General features: G+C 36.6%; 1 protein-coding gene and 1 long non-coding RNA gene across 2 annotated transcripts in view; one reads left to right on the top strand and one right to left on the bottom strand.

The window, feature by feature from the left end:
• Nucleotides 1-4,135: 4,135 nt before the first annotated feature.
• Nucleotides 4,136-15,085, bottom strand: LOC144974562 (uncharacterized). Its single transcript, XR_013645762.1, has 5 exons — nucleotides 14,946-15,085; nucleotides 12,345-12,417; nucleotides 11,825-11,899; nucleotides 9,816-9,851; nucleotides 4,136-8,314 (listed from the first exon to the last, which is right to left on the bottom strand). It is a non-coding gene; the product is annotated as an uncharacterized LOC144974562 (long non-coding RNA).
• A 5,085-nt stretch (nucleotides 15,086-20,170) lies between these two features.
• LOC144974561 (6-phosphofructo-2-kinase/fructose-2,6-bisphosphatase-like) overlaps nucleotides 20,171-27,381 on the top strand; it is an 81,812-nt gene continuing 74,601 nt past the window's right edge. The window contains exon 1 of the mRNA XM_078917549.1: nucleotides 20,171-20,916. Within this exon, the coding sequence (XP_078773675.1) occupies nucleotides 20,877-20,916 (40 nt within the window). The 5' untranslated portion in view covers nucleotides 20,171-20,876. The remainder of the gene's footprint in view (nucleotides 20,917-27,381) is intronic.

The raw sequence follows: 27,381 nt of genomic DNA, 5'->3' as shown, positions 1-27,381 counted from the left end.
AAACACTCAAATCTTTTACAAATCATATATCTATAATATAAAGAAAACATAGTACAGTGCATAACCGAGAGATGATTTACAAGGAAAAAATTATCATCTCCCAAAACTAACTATACATTCGACTGTTTCCCTCCCAGCCAGGGGATCTGGCCAGGACAAAAGCAAGTAATCTCATTCCAAGACAAAGACAGACAGCAAGTTGGAAAATAGATATAAGGGGATAGAAAACACAGTAAGTACCTCCCTCCCCACTATAGGAGGTCAGGAACCCCACCCAGAGTTAGAGTTGTCCTCGACTTTTGGTCACGTGCTAAACCCACAGACTTTGGTGGTCAGTCGTTAGAGCGCGAAGATAAGTGTATGGAAATAGAGATGACCGGTTGTCTGCTGTAATTTTGAAAATGTATCCATCCATGTGTTTAATGTTGTATGTCGTCCAGGTATGGTATGGTATATATGGATCGTTCTGTAATAAATGTTTGTTATAATACGTGCGGCTATATGGTCAAGTGGTATGACACTCGCTTTCGGATCGGAAGGTCCTGGGTTCGAGCCTTGCACTCGACGCATAGTTGAGTCCTTGGAAAAGGCTCTTTACTCACATTCTTTCACCATACTCAGGTGTAAAATGAGTACCTTGCCGTTAACAGCGTTGTCTTTCTCCGAAAAATTGTAATATCGCCTAACAGGCGTCATGTCCCGTCCAACATGTTAAATGTTGCTGTTGACCCGGGACCCCTTGTAAAGCGCTTTGAGCACATTTAGTGGATATTGCGCTATATAAAGTTCAATAATACCTTTTAGTTATTCCTTTTGTTTGATACAACAATACCATGTTCGTCCTATCAACTCCTCATAATATATTCCTTGATATACCTTTACGGAAGTTGTCCTGTCTAGCCGACTCACTTTGTCACTTTATATCTTCCTCTACTTCTCTCCATCTTGGCTCATCATCATCTTATGATGCGAGGCCGGAGACTTCTATCTGTACTGTGGGTCCTTCTTTATTATGTTCCAGGCCGCATTCGTCTGCTATCTTAGGACAAAGCGGTATCCTTGAACCCTATATAAGATATAAAACAATCAACACCTAACACTGATAACGGCCACATTTACATAGTACTAGTACCGACTATCCACCTTATTCTGACCCCGCGGTTTTTGCAAAAAGTATTTCAAAATTTTGCAAATGAAATGATGAATTTTACGGAAGAAAATAAGTAAATTTTGCAGGTTTCTAAATATATTGTATCACACCTAACAACTTCATACAACCCATGTAATAAAATATCCCCGCGGAATTACGCAATTTCAAACTCAAAATTTTTGCAAAATTATGGGACAAAAAATGACAAATTTTGCCAGAAATTAAAACATCAGCAGAGCTGATGGTTGAAAACATGACGTCGTGCACAAGCTGTGAGAGAAGGCACGGTTTCCTGGCAAGAATCCCAAAAAAGCTGCAAGTTTAATGCTTGTGTTGGACTGTTCCTAATGACAACTGGTCCACTGTCTTTGGTATAACGTCGAATTCCATCTTCTGGGACATCTTTCAGTCCTGGCACCCCATGAATTTCGCAAAAAAAAAAACAACAAAAAAAAAGAATCGAAGAATTTGTCAACAATTTGCAAAACGTGCAGATTTTGCGGTTGCAATTGCAATGCAAATCAGAACATTTTCCCTAATTTTGCGGCCGCAAGCTGTGCAAAACACCGCGGGGCCAGCTTATTACTGTCACCAAATTAACAATACCCCTTCAGCCACAACTGCTACCTCCTCGTCTTGTTTCTTCAATCAATTTGCCGCTCCCCAAACTCTACAACCCTACTACACAGATTCAAACACAGGATCCCAATAAGAGGAATACACTCGAATGTCTACAAAAAATCAAAAAATATATACATAATCAGCAGTGTGGCTATATGGCCTTGTTCGAGCCTCGCTCGGCGCATAGTTAGTTGAGTCCTTGGAAAAGGCTCTTTACTCACATTCTCTCACCGTACTCAGATGTAAAATGAGTACCTGGCCGTTAACAGCGTTGACTTTGCGGAGAAATTTAATATCGCCTAACAGGCGCCATGTCTCGGTCTATGTTACGTGTTGTTGGTGGTCGGGGACTCTTTGAGAACGATTGATAGATATTGTGCTATATAAAAGTTCAAGGTTAAAAAAAGCTCAAGTATACACGACAGATAGATGATTTACAATGAAAAAATCTAGCATCTGCGTTTGTCACGACCGCAACCCGCGATTTTTTCCATTGAAAAAAAAATAATTAAAGCAATTTTTTCACTGGAACAAATGAAACAATTACGCAGCAATTTCTTCACAGTAGATACTGTTTTCATCGAAAAGAGCTCTATAATCACTATAATAATCGGCATGCTGTTTCCAACAGCTGTAGGTACTACTGCATAAGATTGCTCATGTTCTGATCAGATGATAAAGAGGCGTGGTCCTTGGGTTGTTTCACTACAACTACATAATGTAAATGTTGCTGCTCGAAGCTCGAAGAAGTAAATAATAATGTGAATTTGAATGTAAGCTTCAATTTAATTACAAAAACAGATCAAATGAACGTTTCGGGTTTCCCGTTTATCAACAAAACATGATGAATAAAACACTACAGATGAATGAGATAATGTGGTAGTGGTGTAGTTACGATGAATAAACAAAACGAAAACCATCATGTTTTGTTGATAACCGGGAAACCCGAAACGTTCATTTGATCTGTTTTTGTAATAAAATTGAAGCTTACATTCAATTTCACATTATTATTTATCACTACAACTACAACGCATCAATAAAGTAACGATGCGGATTGACCCTGGGATTCTGACTCTGATTGGTAGTGCGGGTTGAACGAGGGAGCATTTAAGATAGACACCCGTCGAGATTCTACCAAGGATCATGAGAGGGAGGAAACCGAGAGGCCCAGGAATGTGAACTATCTAGTAGTGGAGAATGAACTCAAGAATACGGAATGTAGACAAACATTGGAAGTAAACCAGGGGTCTAAGAGATGTCATAAAAAGTGGACAGTAGATGTGAACACCAGTGGGGAGTGAACCCGGGGCTATGGAGAGATGGGCATCACTGGGGAGTTAACACAGGACCACCGGATATGGATATCAGTGGGGAGTGAACCCGGGATTTTAAGAGGTGGACACCAATGGGGAATGAACCCGGGACTATGGGAGGTGGCACCAGTGGGGAGTGAGATCAAAGCTGGTGGACTCCAGTGGGGAGTGAACATGGGGCTATGTATGAGAGGTGGATACCAGTGGGCAGTTAACCCAGGGCTGTGGGATATGTACGCCAATGGGGAGTGAACTCGGGACCACCAGTGGGAAGTGAACCTGGGAATATGACAGGGCTATGAGTGAACATGGGAGTATAGTAGGTAGACATCAGTGGGGATTGAACAAAGGACTATGAGAGGTGGACACCACTGGGACGTGAACACAGAACCAAGGGACACGGAGACTAGTAGGGTGTGCGCTAAGGACTACGGGAGAAGGGCAGGGGGAGTGAACCCAGGACTATGAGGGTGAGAGGTGGACACCACCAGTGAGTTAAAGCGGAACCACTGGGTATGGGGAGTGAACCGGGGGAAATGAGAGGTGGACAATTAATGGAAACTTTTGTCATTTTTTGTGGCAACTTTTGGGGTAAAAAATGGCAACAAACGCATATACTAGAAATAAAATATCCCGTCCAAAAATTGACACTATACTCTCAGTCAATGACCCGTGAAAAGGGCCAGGACAAAACCAAGTACGTAATCCCATTCCAAGACAAAAACGAAAAACAACTTAGAAAACAGAGGGATAGAAGACACAGCAAGTTTGTTTGTTTTTAAGGGTTTAACGGCACTTGCAACACATTTAGGTTATATCAGCGCCAGTAAAAAGGAAGAAAATGGGATAAGTAAGACAGAAAGCATGTTGGAAAACAGATATAGGGGGATAGAAGTAGAAGACACAGTATGTACTCCCTGCCCACTACAGTACGGGAGGTCAGACACAGAAAGTGACCTCCTGACCACCATGGGGAGGGGATAGAGTAGAGACACTACCAGAGGCCCTACAGCAACTACTAGTAATTTGTAATGAATAAAGAAAAGACACGTTATGCAATACCATAATTATAAAAGTTTATTCTCATATCCATGAACGTCATATGAACACTAAAACTTAAAAGATCAAAATTCCACTGACTATTCCAAGATAAACCGTACATCATAACAAAATCTTTTCAATTTTCAATGCATTATACACATGTATGTAGGTTTGTCGGAAAATTTCATGTGGTCAAAATACAAGGAACTTTCGTATCCCATTTGATTTGGATTGAGCATATGAGGCTATAATTACCGCATACGAGAGGCCCAGATTATCCTTTCATGAATACATGCAAGCGTGATGGTGAAGGGTGAGAAATTTTCTGACAAACCTCAATACATATATATAAATAAATAAACTGAAAATGTATAATTGACTAACATAGTAAGTTAAATGATGTTTACTGCAATTATAATCAAAGAATACAAATTCGCTGAAAAGATTGAGATTTTCAAATAATGATAGTTCAGAAACATTTAAAGACTAACTATAAGTTTCTTTAAAAAGATTTTTAAAAATTGTTAAAAATAAAAAAAATATTAAAACATGAACTTGAGTAATCATTTTTGATTCCCAATTCGAGAGTTAAAAATCACCCTGAATACAAGTAAAAGTAAATCATAAATTTGTCTTCAAGATTTTTCAAATTATCTCTGCGTTGATTGGCACCTTCATTTTTAAAATAATTGTGATAGGTTTGTAAAGGATGGAACTTTCAAACACTGTCAATTTCACTGCAAACTTCACTTTTATGAAAATATGAATGTGAAAAAAATTGTGACCAGTCCCTAGTGTAAAATTAAAATCTGAAAAGTTGTGTATGACAGAGATAAATAATAACGTGAAGTTGAATGTAAGCTTCAATTTAATTACAAAAACAGATCAAATGAAAGTTTCTGGTTTCCCCTTTATCAACAAAACAGGCGTAGTTAACTACACCACTACCACATCATCTCATTCATCTGTGGCGTTCATTTGATCTCTTTTTGTAATTAAATTGAAGCTTACATTCAACTTCACGTTATTATTTATTTCTTCGAGCTTCGAGCAGCAACATTTACACTACCCTGTATGAAAGAGAGCAACACGAAGCAGGAAAATATCAGCCTACCTCAACTTGGGATTGGATCTCAGAACTACTGATTCCCGATCCCTGGTTCCAAGAACATACCACCAATCATTAGTTTGAGATCACCTATAAGTCTCATCCGAACACAAGCACAAAGCCCAACAAAGAGGAATACACTCAAATGCTTACATTATACATTAAAAATAACAAATATAATAATACATAACAGAGAGATGATTTACAAGGAAAAAAATATCATCTCCCAAAACATTAACTATGCATTTGACTGTTTCCCTCTCAGCCAGGACTCCGACGAGGGCCAGGAAAAAACCAAGTAATCTTATTCCAAGACAAAGACAGAAAGCTTGTTGGATAAGAAAAAAGGGGATAGAAGACACAGTATGTACCTCCCTGCCCGCTACCAACAGAGATTTAAGCAAGGACATCTCAAGCATCTTTACAAGAGTGGTCAATGTCAATCGTGGGCGCACAATGGCATAAATGTCAAAATAATTCCAAATCAGTTTTTTTAAATTGAAGATGTATAAATTATAAATAAAAGGTTAGCAGTCAAAACATCTTTGGAATTAGTCTTGAGGCCTTCCCATAGGTTTCATCTGTGCACGAGTTATTCTGATATTTATATATGAGTAGCTGAGTCACAATATGACATTTTAAATGATAAATGTTTGTTTTTGTTTTTAAGGGTTTTACAGCGCATGCTAAAGCATCCTAGAAAAATTAAGACAAAAGGGAACTGGTTTCAAATAGGGAACAGATGTAGATTCCAAGAGCACACTATCAATGTACTTAGTTTGAGATTAAATGTATCGTCCTGACACAAGCACAGATCCCCGATAAGAGGAAAACACTCAAATGTGTACAAATCATATATGTAGAACAAAAAAATAATACCACGCATAACAGAGAGATGATTTACAAGACAAAAAGGATCATATTCCAAAATGATAACTACTAACTATACATTTGACTGTTTCCCTCCCATTCAAGGACTCTGGTCAGGGCCAGGACAAAATAAGTAATCCCATTCCAAGACAAAGACAGAAAGCAACTCAGAAAACAGATATAAGGGAATAGAAGACACAGCGTGACCTCCTGCCCACCATGGGAGGTCAAAGACCCCACCCAGAAATGAAAAATGAATTATTCTTATCTTATAAATATTTCCACTTCATTCCATATGAACGGCTGCAAGATTTTACTCAGCTGTGACTATTATTATGTATGTTTATATACTACATTCAGAACACTACGCATATGGGGGGACTCAAATAAATAAAACCAATGAAAAACAATAATTTCTTGTAGAAGGTACAGATCCACTTATTAGAGAAATCACCTAAAAATAAGTTATTTGACTCTTCCAACCAACATTTTCTACCGCAATCTGTTATAATACATGCATTGTATCAACTTTGCCATTCTTATGTCATTGTGTAACGTACCCAGGGGTACAGCAGGATACCATACGCTTATCATCATTCCTATCACCCAATAGCAAGTACGAAGTCACATCTGAAACCGGTTGGACAGACCCTAACTAATAGATCCAAATGCATTATATTTATATTATGTAACCTTGAAATTGAAAGAGTTACTCTTTGTCCTCTTTCTTTCATCAACAACCAAACACTAGGACTAGGACGATTTAAACAGATGGTAAAATGAAATTGGTTTGGAAAGACAATGAACACTATTTTTAATACAGAGAGATTCAACACAAAATGTTGACAGAAATTTTTTTTAAAAATAATATGAATAAATATTGAACACATACTACCGAAAACAAAATTAAAACTTAAATCATAACTGATGCAGTAAAGTAAGACTTTTGATCCAAAATCTATCATGACTCATCCAGCAAACACATCTTCACTAAGTGGAATCCACAACTAATGTTTCCATCATATTTATAAATATTACCATAAAATGGTAGTTATATCATAGCTTTACCTTTAGAAATTAGAGTCATGATCAAATATGAGATGGATGATATAATCATAGTCTGTGTTTATAAGATAAAAATATCCTTTTGGATAAATACAAGTTACAGTGCAACATCTGGATAAAACGATACCCCTGGATAACGACATAATTTTCCGGTCCCGGGCGATGTCGTTATCCAGGGGTTGCACTTTATGTAAAAAAATGAATTTTAACATAACGACTAGATTATTTCTTTAACAGGAATCTTAAACATTTCTTTTAATGCATTCGTGTAAGTCATGATAAATGATAATCTAGACCCATCTGAATCAAAGTCACAACACCCTTGTACAGGTTGACACAATAAAAACAGAATTAAATAACATAATTTCTCTGTAAAAACATGTCCGGATCGTAATTTGTATGAAATACCATTTGCAGTGAGTGCAAAATGGATTTGTATTTCCAGTCATTTAAGCCATGGATGAACCCATGAATAATAATTACATGACAATAAAATAAAGACATTTTTAAAAATGTGAACTTAGTTATAGTAGTCAGAAAACCAGATCTTATTTTCATTCCTGGAAAACAGCAGTCATTAATTTATTTTTTTAAAAACTAAATAGTATGGTAATCATTATTATATGCACATGGTCTTCAGAACTATTTTTTCTTTAAACTTTTGCTATAAATATGCTATCATATTTGATATTCTAATAACTGGTTTAAAACACCGGCTTCATTCACGATAAAATGGTTAAGACTAATCAACAGAACAAATCTCTGTCATTAGGACAAAAAGATTATCGCATGGTTAGAAACAAAACAAAATTGGAACAAAATAATTTCCATATTAAATTTATCAAATATTTAGAATCTATACAAGATTTCAGATACCGGTACAGTTCTTTCTGTAAAAACAGTTTTAAAAGTTCAATTTTTACTGTGTCATCGTCTGATATGAAACAACATACAACACGTACACAACATTCAATGCTTGAAAGGTCAAATTAAAAATTTCAATTAACTAAATATAAGTTTTCATCTTACTAAATATTTTGAATGGTTGGCAAAATTGGACATAACATCAATGTGATGTGCCATTACACCAGTGTCTACATTTGTCTATTTCTTTTTGTCTTGCTCTTTGCTTGCTTTTTCAGCTGCCTGTAAACAAAAGTCATGTCAGTTTATTAGTGTACTAATAATTGGATTTTAAAAGATTTTTAAGTCATACAACAAAAACAGTTTGATTGATTTTAAGAGTTTTACTAATAAATAGAGGTGCCTAAATGAGTCAAGAAAATGGAGATAAAGATAAAGGGAGTAAATCTGACTCATGAATGAACAACACAAAACAAACGACGTTTCGGCCCTTGGCCTTTGTCAAATATAAATATATATGTATTCTGTGTTTACTTGATAAAGGTCAAGGGCCGAAACGTCATTTGTTTTGAGTTGTTCATTCATGAGTCAGATTTACTCCCTTTATCTTTATCTCCATTTAAGAGTTTTAAAATGCTTGCCCAGAGAAGACAAGACTTTCCTCAAGATAGACTCTAAAATTTTTGTTTTAATTGTATGTTTCCATCAAATTTTACAAAATGACATATAGACGTCTATATATAATTCTATTCTTGAAACAATCTGAGGCTTGGCAATTGTGTTGTTATCTATTCAAATGTAATGTTCTCGACTTTGGTATAAATACTTTATGACAATGTATAAGCACATCCTTTTCATATAAATTCGTTGATAATCACAAGCAGAAAGATATCTGAAAGTCGTCTTTGATTGTGAACTAAATGTTAATTAATGTTCAAATTTATAATTGTGTAGAATAAAATGTATCAAATTATTTTTTTCAATTTAAAGTGATTCTACACTCAGTACTCCATAAAAATCACTTGTTTTGTTTTGGTTTTAAGGGTTTTCATTCATTCATTCGTTTTATGGCACTTGCAACACATTAAGGTCATTTCAGCGCCAGGAAAAAGGAAGAAAATGGGATTGTCAAAAGATTCTAGATTTACCATTAAAAGCACTCACAAGTAAAAGTAAGACAAAGAGGAATGGTTCGAGTAGGGAGCAGATGTAGATTCCAAAAGCAGACTATCAATGTACTTAGTTTGAGATCGTCTAAAAGTCTCATTCAGACAAAAGCACAGGGTCCCACTAAGAGGAATACACTCAAATGTTTACCAACCATTATTATATCTAAAACAATAAAAAAAAGCATAATAACAGAGAGATGACTAAAAACGAAAAGAAGATCATCTTCCAAACCTTATACACATTTGACTGTTTCTCCCTCTCAGGCAAGGACTCTGACAAGGGTCAGGACAAAACAAAGTGATCCCATTCCAAAATAATGACAGAAAGCAACTCAGAATACAGATATAGGGGGATAGAAGACAAAGCAAATGACAAATCACTCATTTGACTGAGAACACCCAATATGTAAGAATTTATTGCAATTGAGAATGTATGGAGACGAGCAACCAAATTAGTCTCTGATAGTGTGTGCATGAAATATGGGAAAAGATTAGATATCTATAACAAGTAGTTAAAAGACTTGGTAAATTATCACAATGAACAATGGATGTAAGACTGTCTCTTAACCATTGACAACACAGATAATACTTATACTTAAACTTAAACAACTTACAGCTTTCCTCGCTGACAATCGTTGATCCCTTGAGACCTGTAAAAATAAAACAAGATAAGTGTTATTATTATTCTGATGTAATAAATAATAATAAATTGAGCTTTATATAGCGCAATATCCACTAAATGTGCTCAAAGCGCTTTACAAGGGGTCCCTGGTCAACAGCAACACTTAACATGTAGGACGGGAAATGCTTTCTTACGACTTTCCTTGAACTTGAATTCAAGCTTATATGATTTGCAGTTTAGCATATATATATATATATATATTTATTGGAATAAACAAAGCAGAATGCAAATTCAAGAAATGCAAAATTCCACCATGCATCTATCAAGATCATGTCTCAATTTCCTACTTGATATTTATTTATTTATTTTTTTGGGGTGGGGGGGGGGGGGGGGGGGGGGGGCAGGGGAGGTTATTTTCCATACAATTGGTCATAAAATGTATGATCTCATTTCATCACTTTCTGAGTGGCAAAAAAATAGCAACTCAAAGCCTCAAACCATCATATTCAGCTAAAAAGTGTATTTCCACTACATTAGGCTAGCTACAATACATACCTCTCCTATTTTTAAATCTCAGGCTGAGCCTGAGCAATGCCGGTGGGCATGTTTAATATGGATGGCTACACTTGCATGCAAATTTGGAACTTAAGAATTGGAATGAATTCAAACGAGGGTATAGTATAGTATATCTTTATATACCTTGATGGGTTGAAAATGAAAACGATTGAAGATTGATTAGTTCCATGTCATAATTTATTCTTCTTTCTTGTTTTACATGAGGGATGACCAAAACGAAAGTGGAATATGCTATTTCGTTTTGCTAGAGGCCAAAACATTTACTTCCACAAGTGTTTTGGAGGAATTTCAACAGACTGGAGATTTCGGAAAAAAATGTGTGTCTGGTTCAAATCTTGATATCTTTTATTTATCTAGCCATTGTACTTTGATAAATCTTTTTGGTGTTTAATTACACAACGTCAAAGTTGGAACATTTTCTAAGTTCTTGAAAAATGAATTTGCTCTCATTTTCTTATTTATGTATGGATTATCAAAATTTAAAAAGTGTTTTCCATGACTATTAGTATTAGAATGCTTTATGAATATAGTAAGTTAAATCAATTTTAAATATTCATAAATTGTCTCTTGTGGTAGCTAATATAACATTATAAGTACTTAAAGTTGGAAAAAAAATTGATTGACACCCCCCCCCCCCCCCCCCCCCCCCCCCCCCCCCCCGTGCCACATTACCCAGCAAGCATCATGGCACTCATAGGGTTGACCGTTACCCCTTATTGACAGGGTTAATGAGTTACGATTAATGGATTATCTCCCCACTATAACCCCCGCCCCCCCTTCATCATCTCAGAAATTTCTTCAACTTACCATGGGCTCATAGCCAAAAAGAGACAAAATACCCCATTCCTATGTGACTGTAAGTGTTGCTGCCACTGACAATACTGAGTCAGGTGACTTTGTTGTATGCAAAGTGACTTTAGTAGTGTCAAATAGAAGAGAGAAAAAAAAAAAAAAAAAAAAAAAAAAAAAGAAAAAAAAAGATCCTTAAACTTAAGTTTTAGTTGAATCTGAAGTCGCTGTGTCGGAGGTGCCCTGTATAAGTGAATTGTGTCTGCAAAACCTTCTTATGACACCAAAAAAATTGACAAATCCTAGATAGTTCGAAGATGACGTCATTCAAGCCTTTGTTATTGGATTTTTCCATCCGCGTTTGTGAGCTATTCTCACTGAACTGTATTAACCCGACTATAAACGTTCATGGATACACACAGTTTTGTGTGTTAGTCCGTATTACTTCCGGATGGCAATGTTATGAGCTTCTTAGCCAAGCGCATACTATCTATTGAAAAAGATCCTATCTATCATTTTTTATTTTTCAAATTTGTCAATGTGATGAAGCAATGACATATTTGTATGAGTATAGCATATATAACACACTCTACAACATAAAGCTGTAAGAGTAAAATTAAAATTCTACTCCCTTACATGGGCAGTGAGCTCTTTCACTTTATTCTTGCTTCCTTTAGGTCGACCCCTGGACTTTTTTGATTTGGGAGCTGCCTGTGGACATAAATTTGGAATAATCTATTTTTAAAATCAAAGCTTTATAGAATTCTGTAGATATGTATGCTGCTTCACTATTATACTAAGTACTACTAGAAATTAATAATTTTTTGTCAATACCAAAGTTTGTTAATTTCTGCTTACAGTCGATTTAAGCCTGAAATATTTCTTTTAGCAAATGTTATCTTTACGGAAATATTTTTATCATGTCATCAATAATGTATACATCAATATATCATGATATACATTCGTTATCTTCTTGTGTTGGAAGTATGGACATTAAGATATTATATTATTATTACTATTACTAGGCTTAAATTGTCCAAGACAATACAATGTTGCAATTGATTAAGGGTTTGACTTCTGAGGCACAACTCTTGTTACTGACATGAAGAGGATTTTGTCAAATATATAAAAAAAATCATCATTGCATTCTCATTACCTCAGCTTTGGAGGATGATTTACGTTTTTCTCCAGCCTGCGCAGATTTTTCATCAGTCATTGTGATAAGGTGTCTGTTGTGGTGAGAAAAAAAAAGAAAGAGAATAAAAATCAGACCAGTTGACATAAATTAAGCCAGGATAAAGATCGTGGTTGGAGGACAAGTCCATGATTTTGATAATAAATCACGACTCTTGCTTGAGAAAATGTTGGGCTCTGCCCGATGTAGACAAATTTGCAGATTGATAACCGAATGCAATTATGGGTTTCATTTAACATGATGTAATGGACAAAATCTTGAAATTGTAATTGATAGATAAAGTTGCACACTATTTTACTCTCCATCAACCCTACTTTACACGACAATAAAAAAGCTCATATTCTCATATTTATCAATTTTCACTTCTGTATCTGTATGGTTGGCGCTGAAGAAACCAATGGTCTGGTTGTATTTCAGCGGCGTCCTCATTGGGCACGGGCCCATGTCAGAAAGAATTTCTGTAGTTTTGTGTTCTTGTCTGTGGGATTTTGAAGCAGTTCGAATCGTTTGTGGCGTATCTTTCAATGGGGTTTTCGGTTATGTGGTTGGCAAAAGTGAGTGCTCGGACTTTTCTTTTGTTTGGTCGTGGCGTGAAAAAGGAGTCTGCCTTTATTGATGGTATTTGATCTGTTATAATCTTAACATGAATGACAGATGGGTTTCTTTTCTTCTTTGTTGGAGGCTGATGAGGTTTCTTTCTTCTAACATTTTTGTCATGCATCCTGGGGTTCTGCTCTTATAGTTCCCAGTTATGAACCGGGCGCCTTGTCTCTGGACTCTCGGCAGGGCACTTAACCACTTAACTTGAATTTTTATCCCACTACTTAAACTTTTAACTTAAATTTTAATCTTAATAGTAATACAACATCCTACATGATGAGATTGATGAAGAAAAAAGCTTATTTTAAGACCCATCACTTGTCATGTATTTTTTTAATTGACAAAATTCAATGAACAAGTGGTCTAATTCTACTGCAAAACCCAAACTGTCCTTCACCACGAGATACTGGTTGACTGATTGGGAGGCAGCATATATATATATATATATATATATATATATATATATATATATATATATATATATATATATATATATATATATATAGAGAGAGAGAGAGAGAGAGAGAGAGAGAGAGAGAGAGAGAGAGAGTGAGAGAAAATAATTGACAAATGTTCAACATTCTAAAACTTGTTGTAGAGGAACAAATAAGGCTGCTGCTATTCGGACTAGAGTCTGAATAGTCTCCCGAGGCTATTCGGACTCAAATTCCAATGCGCGTGTGAAATCAACAGGTTATTTGGACTCGGAATAGTCTTCGATGGCAGTATAGTTTTGTTTAAATACATATTAAATATTGATAATTAAATAGAATTGATAACAATATTATAGTTATGGCGTATAGTTATAATAGTAACTTTACTAACTATTTGATAAGAAAGACAAAATCATTGATCAAAAGTAACAAAAGTCGGTTAAAGTTTAAAGTAACTAGTCTAAAGGAAAGGCTTTGTTATTGTTAATGCAATAGCAACACAAAGCGATGTCCAAACAAAATCAGGACAATTTTTTTTTTAATCAAAATATTCTGATAAAGTGTTAGACTTAGCCAATAATCTGAATGCTACTTCTACTTCTACTCCTGATTATATATTGATATCGGACTGACTATTTTCACCATATCCCACCCTATTATCACCGTACGGTGAAAATCGTCCACCAAGATATTACCTTACGGTGAAAATAGTCTCCCACACCATGATCATTTCACCGTAATAGCGGCTTCCTATTGATATATGATATTTATGAGTATGGAATGGAGCAAAACAGAATTTCTTCTGAATTTTCGTTTTTCTTTTATCAGTTCTGCCCACTGCCGCATTGTTTCACAGTGCACGCACATTGGAATTTGAGTCTGAATATAGCCATCGGGACTATTTTCAGTTATTCCGGAGGCCTTCCGAAAGCTCCTACATCCCCAGTATTCTTTGTTTTTTATAATTATAATGTTCTATCTAGTAAGGGGGTTTGGGAGGGGGGATACTTTTGTTTTTGTTTTTTTTTAATTAAAAAGCCTCTCCCCTCCCAAACTCAAACCCCCTAAAAAAAAAGTATCCTCCCCTCCCAAACCCCCTAAAAAAATTATCCTCCCCTCCCAAACCCCTTACTAGAACTAGAACATTATATAAAACAAAGAATACTGGACTGGACATGTAGTTGTGGGCTGTAGTTGTCACAGGAGCTTTCGGAAGGCCTCCCAATAAGTGTTATTTCATGTCCCATTTACCGCCACCTGATTAGTAAGATTAATTCTTTTTTTATTTTAGTTCGAAAATTTTATCCATATCGGTGAATGCCTAAAATTTAAAATATGGCCATGGCTAAAACAATTCAATAATGGCAATAATGATGATAATGGGTCAATAAATATCTGGGTCTGGATGAGGTGATCTCCAGATTCCTATTCTACTATCTACTATTTCATCTACAATTCATGTTTAGATCTATTTTTGAATCGTGCACAAAACACACAATAGAAAAGACACTTTCATAAAGTCACATACCAAAGGTAAAACGCAGGGAAAAGCAATAATAATAAATATTATCTGTATAACAATTTTTTTTTTTTGCAGAAGACTAAATTAAATCAAAAAGAAAAAAAAGCCAAGCGTTGATTCAATGTTTATGCCAGCTCGGATTAACCAAATGGTGCCAAGAATAAGAACCAAATTAACCATGTTTGTCTGCAACAAAAAGAGATCAGTTTTGAAAACAGAGCAAACATATTTAAATAGTTAAACACAAAAATTCGGATTTCCACAGTTTACATTATTTTCAGTGCGCTTCATATTCCTTTGCGGCCACGCTCTGTTGTTAACACAAGGGTTTTTTTTTTTGTTTTTTTCTTCTTATGATTAACACGATGGATTATTGTTCATCCTACAGTGAACCAGTTGCGACCAAATTTCCAATATTACAACTAGGCCTACAATGCGGTTGCTCTTGTACTGCATACCATCTTCTAACAATAATTGGATTCAATAATCTGATGTCAGGTCGCCCAGCAACGACGGCCATCGTGGTTCTAAACAAAGAAAATCGGTACTTTTTATTCTTCATGCTGGCGAGAACTTTTCATATGTCTTGTGATCAGAATGGGTAAAAGTCAAAACATGATCAGATTTATAATGTTTTTTTCCCTCTGGATACGCTTTTATGCTCGTCGGATAAATATTTCATAAGGGCGTCCGCCATTGTTCCGATAGTTGAGAGCCAGTTACTAAGTTACCATGCGTCATTACGAGGGAAGTGACGTTACGACTGTTGAAGCGTATTGTAGAATTAAAACTTATGCATGCTAACTACTTAGGGTAATAATAACCCGTTCCAAGTACCTTGTGCACGGACTATCTCAAATTCCTCCAAAGTTAAGAAATGTGGTGGTGCTGCGATTTTTTGCATGCGGGCTTATATTTTAAGTGACATTACGAATTTTAAATACCGATAGTGACAGAACAAACAGTTTTCTCACAATGCCCAATTCCTCTGATCTTTTCATCTTTTGCAATAAAATATCACTCAAACTTTAAATTGTTTACAGTAATGGTGTGCTGATTCTCTTTCCCGGGAGGGGGGGGGGGGGGGGATATTAACAGAAAAAAAGTTGCATTTAGTGGTGTAGCTTAGCAAATAGTTTTGGGTTGTTTGAAATAGTGTAACAATAGATATAATTTAGATAGTACTTAACAGTGTTGAAAAAAAGCTCCTAGCGTTTATAATTTATCACTTCCCATGTGGACGACACAAGCAGCCCTTTAGGTGTTTATACGTTTTATAGTTATAGACAAAGACATTGATAATTTTTTAAAAATAAATAACAGGGGGTCCTCCGAAGTTTTACGCCTGTCTTCGATAGGACAAGGAGAAATGTTTTTCAAAAAAGACACAATCCCCGACCAACTGTTGAGCAAGACAACTCATAAAGGTCGCACAAAACCCACTGGTCACCCGTCGAGCGTGGTACATTGTTGCCAATCTTGAATTATGTTCACTGGGGAGAAGGAGGGGGGGGGGGGGGGTTGGATGTGATAGTGTAAAATGTCACTGAATCTAAACTTCTTTAACACCAGATTCCAAGTAATTTTTGTACGGTATAACCTTTCAAAGGAACCGCAGTTTTCAAATACAGGAGGTGCTCAATCAAAATGACAGAATTATTAATTTGACCTCTCCACTCAGAGTATCTGGTTGTGGGCAATCTATTAATAGTATTGCTATTCGCCTCATGCCACGAAAAAGAATTCCGCGCTTTGCCTCAAGGGAGAAATACTTGAAAATTTTCCTCATTGTGATAAATTTGCATGTTTAATCCATATTGTTATCAGTCTTTTTTTATGACTTTAGAAATCTTAACAGGCAGTTACGTCTCTGACTTTCAACTATTAAAATGTAGCAATTGTTTACGTCAAGTGCTTACAAAGTGTACGATTTGCAGTGTCATTTTGAATCCAGGGTGGCAAAGTCAGTGAGTAGTGCACGTGAATCTCGTGAAAAGTAAAACCCTGGTAAAGCATGTGAGGAGATCAGTGATCGTAATCACAACATAATTCACTGTTATCGTAAACCATCCATTTGTTCACTCATCCCAGACCCTTCGTTTTTTATATACAGTAAAGAAGAATAATCCCAAAGTGTGGTACTGTAACCAGTGAAATAAAATCGGCTTAATGTCACTAACAATTCTAGTGTTCAAGCCAATTTTCAATAAAAATCCATCAGAAGATTGTGAAGATATCCACGTCAATGATCGGTTCTGGATCCTTTGCTTTTTCTAGTTTTCATTAGCGACCTCCCTGATGGCTTAACATCTGGCGTTCGTTTATTTGCAGATGACACTGCACTCTACTAGCACATCCGCTCATTTGAAGAAAGCGTTGAATTATTTAAGGATTTGGCAAAACTGGAAGCTTGGGAGAAGTCAATGTAAGCAGTAACGTTCTGACGATATAATTTTATAAAAACAACAAAAAACAAAACAAAACAAAAGAAACAAACATGTAAACTACGACTAGCACCTTCACGGTCAAAAATTAGATAAAGTCAAATCTTCTAGATATCTAGGATTACCCACAACATCAAATTAATGGAAATCACACATCGCAAATATAACATCAAAGGCAAACAAAATAAGCGCTTTTTTAAACACGCAACCTGAGTGTCAGTCCAGTCAAAAATCAGACACTCGCCTACAAAACTATAGTAAGGCTCATCCTCGAATATGCAAGAATTGTATGTGATCCCTACAGGCAACACTGATATCAACAAGATCGAAATTGTACAAAAATAGAGCTGTAGCTGCAGGGAGAATAACTAATAAATTAATACTCACATTGTAATAGCGTAACAAAACTCACAGAAAGCTTAGGTCAGGAAAAAAATGCAGCATCATCTCGAAAGAAACAAGATATGTACCTTCCCCCCCCCCCCCAAAAAAAAAATGAATGCAGGCAACACCAGAATTAAACTTCCCATCTACGATAGACCAAAAACAAACAAACAAACAAACAACAACAACAACAACAAAAAACAACAACAAAAAACAACAACAACAACAACAACTAAAAACCCCAGACTAATAAGAATATTGTTGAGAATATTGGCTATTAAGCTTAACTGCTGGCCAGGTATTTTCGCGATGGTTGTGTGGCGAACCCGCGGTCTCCAGAAGTCGGTGAGATAGATAGAGAGAGAGAGAGAGAGAGAGAGAGAGAGAGAGAGAGAGAGAGAGAGAGAGAGAGAGAGAGAGAGAGAGAGAGAGAGATATCTAGAATGACCTGAGTTTGATACGAATATTTTTGTATTCGTGGATAGCTCATACGGTTGAGTCACGCTCTCACCGGCCAGGCGGAGTTGTCGTACCAATAAGGTCACAGGTTCAAACCCCACCACCGCCGCGAAAATCTTTATTCTCTATTGTCTTCTGGCACTATTCTACTCACTTCATCTCTTGTTGTTACCAACATAAGTGCCTGCTCCACTCACTTTTCTGAATTAAAAATTCACCCCATATACCGGAGCATACTCAATGTCTCAATCGTTTCTATGTTATATGTTTGTGTTGAGAATATTGGCTATTAAGCTTAACTGCTGGCCAGGTATCTTCGCGATGGTTGTGTGGCGAACCCGCGGTCTCCAGAAGTCGGTGAGAGAGAGCGCTAGAATGACCTGAGTTTGATACGAATATTTTTGTATTCGTGGATAGCTCATACGGTAGAATCACGCTCTCACCGGCCAGGCGGAGTTGTCGTACCAATAAGGTCGCAGGTTCAAACCCCACCACCGCCGCGAAAATCTTTATTTTCTTTTGTCTTCTGGCACTTTTCTACTCACTTCATCTCTTGACTAATAAGAGGATAGGACAACAAACTGTAAATTCAAACATTAAGAACAGACACCCGCCTACACTGTTTCTTTCCCGCTGTCGTTCGTTTATGGAATGAACTCCCCTAGGAGTTGATAGAAATTAAAAAAAAAAAAACAATACAGAATTTGAAAGGGTCTTGGACGCGTGGAAAAACTATAAAAAATGAAAGATCACAGCGCGTGATATGAATGATATGTGACTGAGCTCTGAAATCATAATATTATTCTCATCATACTGCTCAGAGGGTTACAGAGCGGAGGCAAAAAATAGTTTATTGAGACGTGATTTGATAGACAGATATATATATATATATATATATATATATATATATATATATATATATATATATATATAGAATGCGCTTGGCCAAGGAGTTCACAACATTGCCATCCGGAAGTATAACGGACCAACACACAAACTCTGTGTAACCATGAACTTTTATAGTCCGGTTAATACAGTTTAGTGATAACTACTCACAAACGCGGATGGCGAAAACAATAACAAAGGCCTGAGTGACGTCATCTGCATACTATATATATATATATATATATATATATATATATATATATAAATTATATATATATATATATATATATATATATATATATATATATATATATATATATATATATATATATATATATAGGGGTGGAAGGAGTGCTTATTAGCCTAAGTAAAGTTTTACGGTAATACTCAATTTGGTACTCTAAGCGTCAAACTGGCATTTCTCGCGCGCAGCCCTTCAACAAAACATTATCAATCTATTGGCTGAAATGAGTTCTCCTAAATCGAAGTGAAACAAGTCATAAGTATTTATTCAAATATCGAGGACCATCGCGTGTTTCTTCTTTTCCGTCTTGCAATAGCCTAAATTGACATAAATAGATAGAAATAAATAATATGAAATTGAATGTAAGCTTCAATTTTATTACAAGAACAGATCTCATTCATCTGTAGTGTTTCATTCATTCTGTTTTGTTGATAAAGGGGAAACCCGAAACGTTCATTTGATCTGTTCTTGACTTGTGATAAAATTGAAGCTTACATTCAATTTCATATTATTTATTTCTTCGAACATCGAGCAGCAACATTTACATGTAGACAGAACGAAGTTGACGTCACTAAGATCTTTGTTATTGTTTTTTGTCATCCGCGTTTATGAGTAATTCTCACTAAACTGTATAAACCAGACTATAAACGTTCAAGGTTACACATAGTTTTGTGTGTTGGTCCATTTGACTTCCGGATGGCAATGTTGTGAGCTTCTTAGCCAAGCGCTCACTATCCATATCATGTATCTAATATTGTGAATACGTTTTACATAAATTGCATCCTATGGATCCCTTTAACCTTCCTTCTCACTTCTCACTTCCGGTTTGTTATGTTTATATTACTGCGACACAAGAGTAGAGTGAATCACGGGCTTGGAAAATTTCACAAATATAATTGAATTCACCTTTTATTACATAGCTAAAGTAAATTACTTCATGTATTTAATTTGTTTAACTCAATTTCAGCAATTTGTTCAATCGGCATTGAATGTAATGCTCAGACTACCCTAGACATTACCAACGCCAGCTCAGTTTCAGCAGACTCCGATCACTTCGGACACTGGCCAACGTCGTGGATTGACGGTGACCCATTTGCCCCCGTGCCCGTGTGGATAAAGTCCAAGTTCAAAAGTCAATCAATAGCATTTTTACCATCTGGGAAAACTCGCTTATGTTAGGAAACCCCAAGGATAAACCGATATAATATATATAACAATAACACCCTTATTATTTGATTGTTGTATTGTTTGTTCCAAATCGAAGGAAATATCTAAATAACGACTGAGTCGAAGCGACAGTGACAGACTGTGACTGTGACAACTTGCAAAGTAAATTCTGAATTGGTCATTTAATTTATTCTATATTTGAAATTGAAACAAAAGAAAAAGTTAGCTACGTGTGCTTTCATTTTCACCTTATCTTTTACTTTTTTTCTTTGACATTAAACAAATTCTTTTGGCTTTGATTGATACTGATTGGGATACTGCACCAGCAAATTCTTACAAGGAACTTCTCAAAAGATGTCACAAACTCACGAAAGTGTGCCACTCCCAAATAAAGGTATGTATTTTACCTCACATTGTCTTACTTGATTTCATAACGTTCATATAATTTCTTTAAGATATGAAGTGAATAGAAAAGTGCCAGAAGACAATAGAGAATAAAAATTTTTCGCGGCGGTGGTGGGGTTTGAACCTGCGACCTTATTGGTACGACAACTCCGCCTGGCAGGTGAGAGCGTGGCTCTACCGTGTGAGCTATCCACGAACACTTAAATATTCGTTTCAAAACCCAAAGTCATTACTAGATCCCTCTCTCACCCACTTCTTGAGACCGCCGATTCGTTCGTACACCACCATCGCGAATAATTTTGACCAGCAGTTAAGCTTAATAGCCAATATTCTCAACACAAACATATAACATAGAAACGATTGAGACATTGAGTATGCTCCGGTGTATGGGGTGAATTTTTAATTCAGAAAAGTGAGTGGAGCAGGCACTTATGTTGGTAACAACAAGTTATGAAGTGAATAGAAAAGTGCCAGAAGACAATAGAGAATAAAAATTTTTCGCGGCGGTGGTGGGGTTTGAACCTGCGACCTTGTTGGTACGACAACTCCGCCTGGCAGGTGAGAGCGTGGCTCTACCGTGTGAGCTATCCACGAACACTTAAATATTCGTTTCAAACCCAAAGTCATTACTAGATCCCTCTCTCACCCACTTCTTGAGACCGCCGATTCGTTCGTACACCACCATCGCGAATAATTTTGACCAGCAGTTAAGCTTAATAGCCAATATTCTCAACACAAACATATAACATAGAAACGATTGAGACATTGAGTATGCTCCGGTGTATGGGGTGAATTTTTAATTCAGAAAAGTGAGTGGAGCAGGCACTTATGTTGGTAACAACAAGATATGAAGTGAATAGAAAAGTGCCAGAAGACAATAGAGAATAAAAAATTTTCGCGGCGGTGGTGGGGTTTGAACCTGCGACCTTATTGGTACGACAACTCCGCCTGGCAGGTGAGAGCGTGGCTCTACCGTGTGAGCTATCCACGAACACTTAAATATTCGTTTCAAACCCAAAGTCATTACTAGATCCCTCTCTCACCCACTTCTTGAGACCGCCAATTCGTTCGTACACCACCATCGCGAATAATTTTGACCAGCAGTTAAGCTTAATAGCCAATATTCTCAACACAAACATATAACATAGAAACGATTGAGACATTGAGTATGCTCCGGTGTATGGGGTGAATTTTTAATTCAGAAAAGTGAGTGGAGCAGGCACTTATGTTGGTAACAACAAGATATGAAGTGAATAGAAAAGTGCCAGAAGACAATAGAGAATAAAATTTTTTCGCAATTTCTTTGCAATCTACTTCTTTCTTTCTTATTTTAAAATTAGAACATTGACGGGGGGGGGGGGGGGGGGGGGGGGGGGGATGCTATCTTTTGTTCCATACTGGGCCACTGAGATCATCGTTGAATATTGATATCTCTTTTACGTCTTTTCTCCTCTATGTTGTCCCATCTACTTTATTTCCTGTCCTTGTCCTGGAAAAAGATTATTTAGATTTACCTTAAAAGTGAACACTAAAGGCAAAGGGAAGAAGAACGGTTCTTGGTGTCTGCAAATTTTGTTCTAACCTTTTTGTCATGCGGTGGTGGTGATTGAGAAGCTGGATTTGTTGGGTCTTGTGGTTTGTCATACCTTGCAGTAGTCCGATGTCTATTCTAAACAGGGTACCAACAGATTGCTACTGTTTGGTTAACTGTAAGGCTATGAGATCTTATGGTATGGCACTTTGGACTGATAGGTTCAGGGTTCAAATCCTGCTCTGAGCTGCGGATTATAGTTATAGTTGTTCTCAGTGGGAAATGAGAATTCGGTGCTGTTGTAAAGTAAAGAAAAATTGTAATATATGTCTTAAAGGTGTTGTGTCTCATCCTACATACTACATGTAAAGGATTGTGGTTTGCTAGGGTCCCCTTGTAATTGTAAAGCATTTTGAGTTTGTTTAGTGGATATTGTGCTATATAAATTCTCATATTGTTTGTTATAGAAAGGGAGATAGCCTCCGCTCACAGTTACAGACTTTTAAAAAAATATATCTTTAGATGAATGTACATGTGTTTGAGAATATGTGCAGATCTGTACATATCAAATCTGAAACGGATCTTCCAACTTAGAATGTCAAATGACATAGTTATTGCTCAGTGTGTCTCACCCCACATAATCAGCAGTTGTGAAAAAAAACAAAAAAACTTCAGCTTGTATCTAGCACAATATATACTAAATGTGCTCAAATTTTTCGCGGCGGTGGTGGGGTTTGAACCTGCGACCTTATTGGTACGACAACTCCGCCTGGCAGGTGAGAGTGTGGCTCTACCGTGTGAGCTATCCACGAACACACAAAATATTCGTTTCAAACTCAAAGTCATTACTAGATCCCTCTCTCACCCACTTCTTGAGACCGCCGATTCGTTCGTACACCACCATCGCGAATAATTTTGACCAGCAGTTAAGCTTAAGCCAATATTCTCAACACAAACATATAACATAGAAACGATTGAGACATTGAGTATGCTCCGGTGTATGGGGTGAATTTTTAATTCAGAAAAGTGAGTGGAGCAGGCACTTATGTTGGTAACAACAAGATATGAAGTGAATAGAAAAGTGCCAGAAGACAATAGAGAATAAAAATTTTTCGCGGCGGTGGTGGGGTTTGAACCTGCGACCTTATTGGTACGACAACTCCGCCTGGCAGGTGAGAGTGTGGCTCTACCGTGTGAGCTATCCACGAACACAAAAAATATTCGTTTCAAACTCAAAGTCATTACTAGATCCCTCTCTCACCCACTTCTTGAGACCGCCGATTCGTTCGTACACCACCATCGCGAATAATTTTGACCAGCAGTTAAGCTTAAGCCAATATTCTCAACACAAACATATAACATAGAAACGATTGAGACATTGAGTATGCTCCGGTGTATGGGGTGAATTTTTAATTCAGAAAAGTGAGTGGAGCAGGCACTTATGTTGGTAACAACAAGATATGAAGTGAATAGAAAAGTGCCAGAAGACAATAGAGAATAAAAATTTTTCGCGGCGGTGGTGGGGTTTGAACCTGCGACCTTATTGGTACGACAACTCCGCCTGGCAGGTGAGAGTGTGGCTCTACCGTGTGAGCTATCCACGAACACAAAAAATATTCGTTTCAAACTCAAAGTCATTACTAGATCCCTCTCTCACCCACTTCTTGAGACCGCCGATTCGTTTGTACACCACCATCGCGAATAATTTTGACCAGCAGTTAAGCTTAAGCCAATATTCTCAACACAAACATATAACATAGAAACGATTGAGACATTGAGTATGCTCCGGTGTATGGGGTGAATTTTTAATTCAGAAAAGTGAGTGGAGCAGGCACTTATGTTGGTAACAACAAGATATGAAATTTTTATTCTCTATTGTCTTCTGGCACTTTTCTATTCACTTCATATCTTGTTGTTACCAACATAAGTGCCTGCTCCACTCACTTTTCTGAATTAAAAATTCACCCCATACACCGGAGCATACTCAATGTCTCAATCGTTTCTATGTTATATGTTTGTGTTGAGAATATTGGCTTAAGCTTAACTGCTGGTCAAAATTATTCGCGATGGTGGTGTACGAACGAATCGGCGGTCTCAAGAAGTGGGTGAGAGAGGGATCTAGTAATGACTTTGAGTTTGAAACGAATATTTTTTGTGTTCGTGGATAGCTCACACGGTAGAGCCACACTCTCACCTGCCAGGCGGAGTTGTCGTACCAATAAGGTCGCAGGTTCAAACCCCACCACCGCCGCGAAAAATTTTTATTCTCTATTGTCTTCTGGCACTTTTCTATTCACTTCATATCTTGTTGTTAAATGTGCTCAAAGCGCTTTTTAAAGGTTTCCTGACCAACAGCAACACATAACATGTAGAAAGAGACAATGCCTGATCGACGATATCCCAATTTTTTTCCCAACAGAGACTGTTTATACTGCTAATAGCTAGGTACTCATTTTACACCTGGGTACGGTGAGAGAATGTGAGTAAAAAGCCTTTTCCAAGGCTCGAAGTCAGCACCTTCCAGTCCGAAAGTGTGTGGCATACCACAAGACCACATGGCTTCATGTGAGCATGACCAGTGACCCAATGGATAGCAATAGCAATGAATGCAGAATCTTGAGTACATGGATAAGGCACTTTGCTTTACATACAAAACCCCATTTGTGTGAATGGCTATAGAGACAATGATCAATAGTGTTAGAGTTTGAGCACTATTACATACATGCCGAATCTTACGAATTTTTCGTACTTTTACGAATTTTAGACAAACATCATGGCCAAATACGAAATTTTATGGAAAATTACGAATTTTTAATTCTTAGTAATACTTAAATGATAATAAAAATAATAATGATAAGAAGAAGAAGAACAACTACTACTACTACTACTACTACTACTACTACTACTACTACTACTACTACTGTTACTACTACTATAATACTGATGATAATAATAATAATAATATTGTGGTTGTTCATATACAATTTCAGAAGTTACGAATTTCCTTGTTAAATTACTAAAAATTGACATTAAAATTACTAAATTTGAAGTTTTCAAGTCTGCTACTAAAGTATGGACATTTAGCATGTAACTTATATTGTATGAAATGAAAAATAATGTTCTTTGTAGTTTACTTTACTTTACTGGAGGGATGAATAAAAAGCATTTTGCATTGCGAAGGGCAGTGGAATGTTCTGTATATATTATGGTGGTCTAATTTCTAATTTAATATGTATATGAACAAATACTTTCAGCACTAACAAATTGATCTAGTTTTGTAAAAGTCAAAAAACATAGAGGTATTTTTATAGTACAATAGTCACTAAACAAGCCCAAGCTCAAAGTGCTTGACAAGGGGTCCCTGACTGGTCAACACCAGTACATACTTAACATGGCACCTGTTACAATGATGTTACAATTTTTTTTCTTACAGAGACATCACTGTTAACAGCTAGAAATAATAATAATAATATTACTTACAATAATCATAATGATAATAATAATAATAATAATGCACATTTAGTACAGTGCTTTCTATGCAATTGCATCTCAAAGCGCTTTACAATAAAAATACAATTCCATTAATAATTTTTAAAAAATAAAATTATACAACATAATTAGCATGACACAGTTTACATGATTATCAAATATGACCGATGAGTAAAAGTATTTTTCGAATAAGAATGTTTTAAGGTGTGTTTTGAATGTTTCGTTTTTTGCTTTACTCTGATCTGCCTGAGCAGAGCATTCCAGACTTTTAGGCCAAAATATTTGAAAGAGCGATCACAGCAAGTTTCTTAATTTTTCTTTGGTACGATTAACAATGTGATGTTGCTGGAGCTCCTTAAGGGGCGAGAATTTGACTTTTTTAAAATCAGGTCTGAAAGATAGTTGGGGACAAGGCCATTTAAATGTGTATAAACAGAGATCGACATTTTATATTCAATCCATGTTTTGACGGGAAGCCAGTGCAAAGTTTTGAAAAGAGGGTTAGCATGGTCAGTTTTTCTTTTCATCAATGCAATTCTAGCAGCTGAATTTTGCACAGACTGTAGCTTTTTCTGAGACTTCCGTCAGGCAGACCAGAGAGAAGTAGGTTACAATAATAGTCCATTGATCATCATTTTACACTAAATAATTGAGGTGCCTAAACGAGTCAATAAAATTGAGATAAAGATAAAGGGAGTAAATCTGACTCATGAATGAACAACACAAAACAAACGACATTTCGGCCCTTGGCCTTTATCAAGTAATCACAGAATACATATATTTACATTAGATTGTCATAATAATGTAGGCGAAAATCTGTAAATGTGTGGGTGTGTATGTGTGCAATGGAAGAGAGAAACGCACACACACATTTACAAATTTTCGTCGAAAAAAGGGCCGAAACGTCGTTTGTTTTGTGTTGTTCATTCATGAGTCAGATTTACTCCCTTTATCTTTATCTCCATTTTACACTAAAGTGTGGTGAGAGAATTAAATATTCTTGTCCAAAGACTCCACACACTATGCATCGCTCTGAGCCAGGCTCAGATCCTGGACCTTCATGTCCGAAATAAGTGTCATATCATGTGCGGCTATGTGGTCTAGTGGTACGACACTCGCTTTAGGATCGGAAGGTCCTTGGGTTCGAGCCTCGCGCTCAGCACATGAGTCCTTGGAAAAGGCTCTTTACTCACATTCGCTCACCGTACTCAGGTGTAAAATGAGTACCTGGCCGTTAACAGCGTTGTCTTTGTCCGAAAAATTGTAATATCGCCTAACAGGCGTCATGTCCCATCCTACATGTTAAATGTTGCTGTTGACCAGGGACCCCATGTAAAGCGCTTTGAGCACATTTAGTGGATATTGCGCTATATAAAGCTCAAGTTATTTATTTTTATATCACAAGACCACTCGCACAAATGGTAAATTACCAGG

This window comes from Berghia stephanieae, chromosome 6 (genome assembly GCF_034508935.2).
Source record: "Berghia stephanieae isolate SIO BIC M18660-M18661 chromosome 6, UCSD_Bste_1.3, whole genome shotgun sequence".
Lineage (NCBI taxonomy): Eukaryota > Metazoa > Mollusca > Gastropoda > Nudibranchia > Aeolidiidae > Berghia > Berghia stephanieae.
This window is presented reverse-complemented; position numbering and strand designations above follow the sequence as displayed.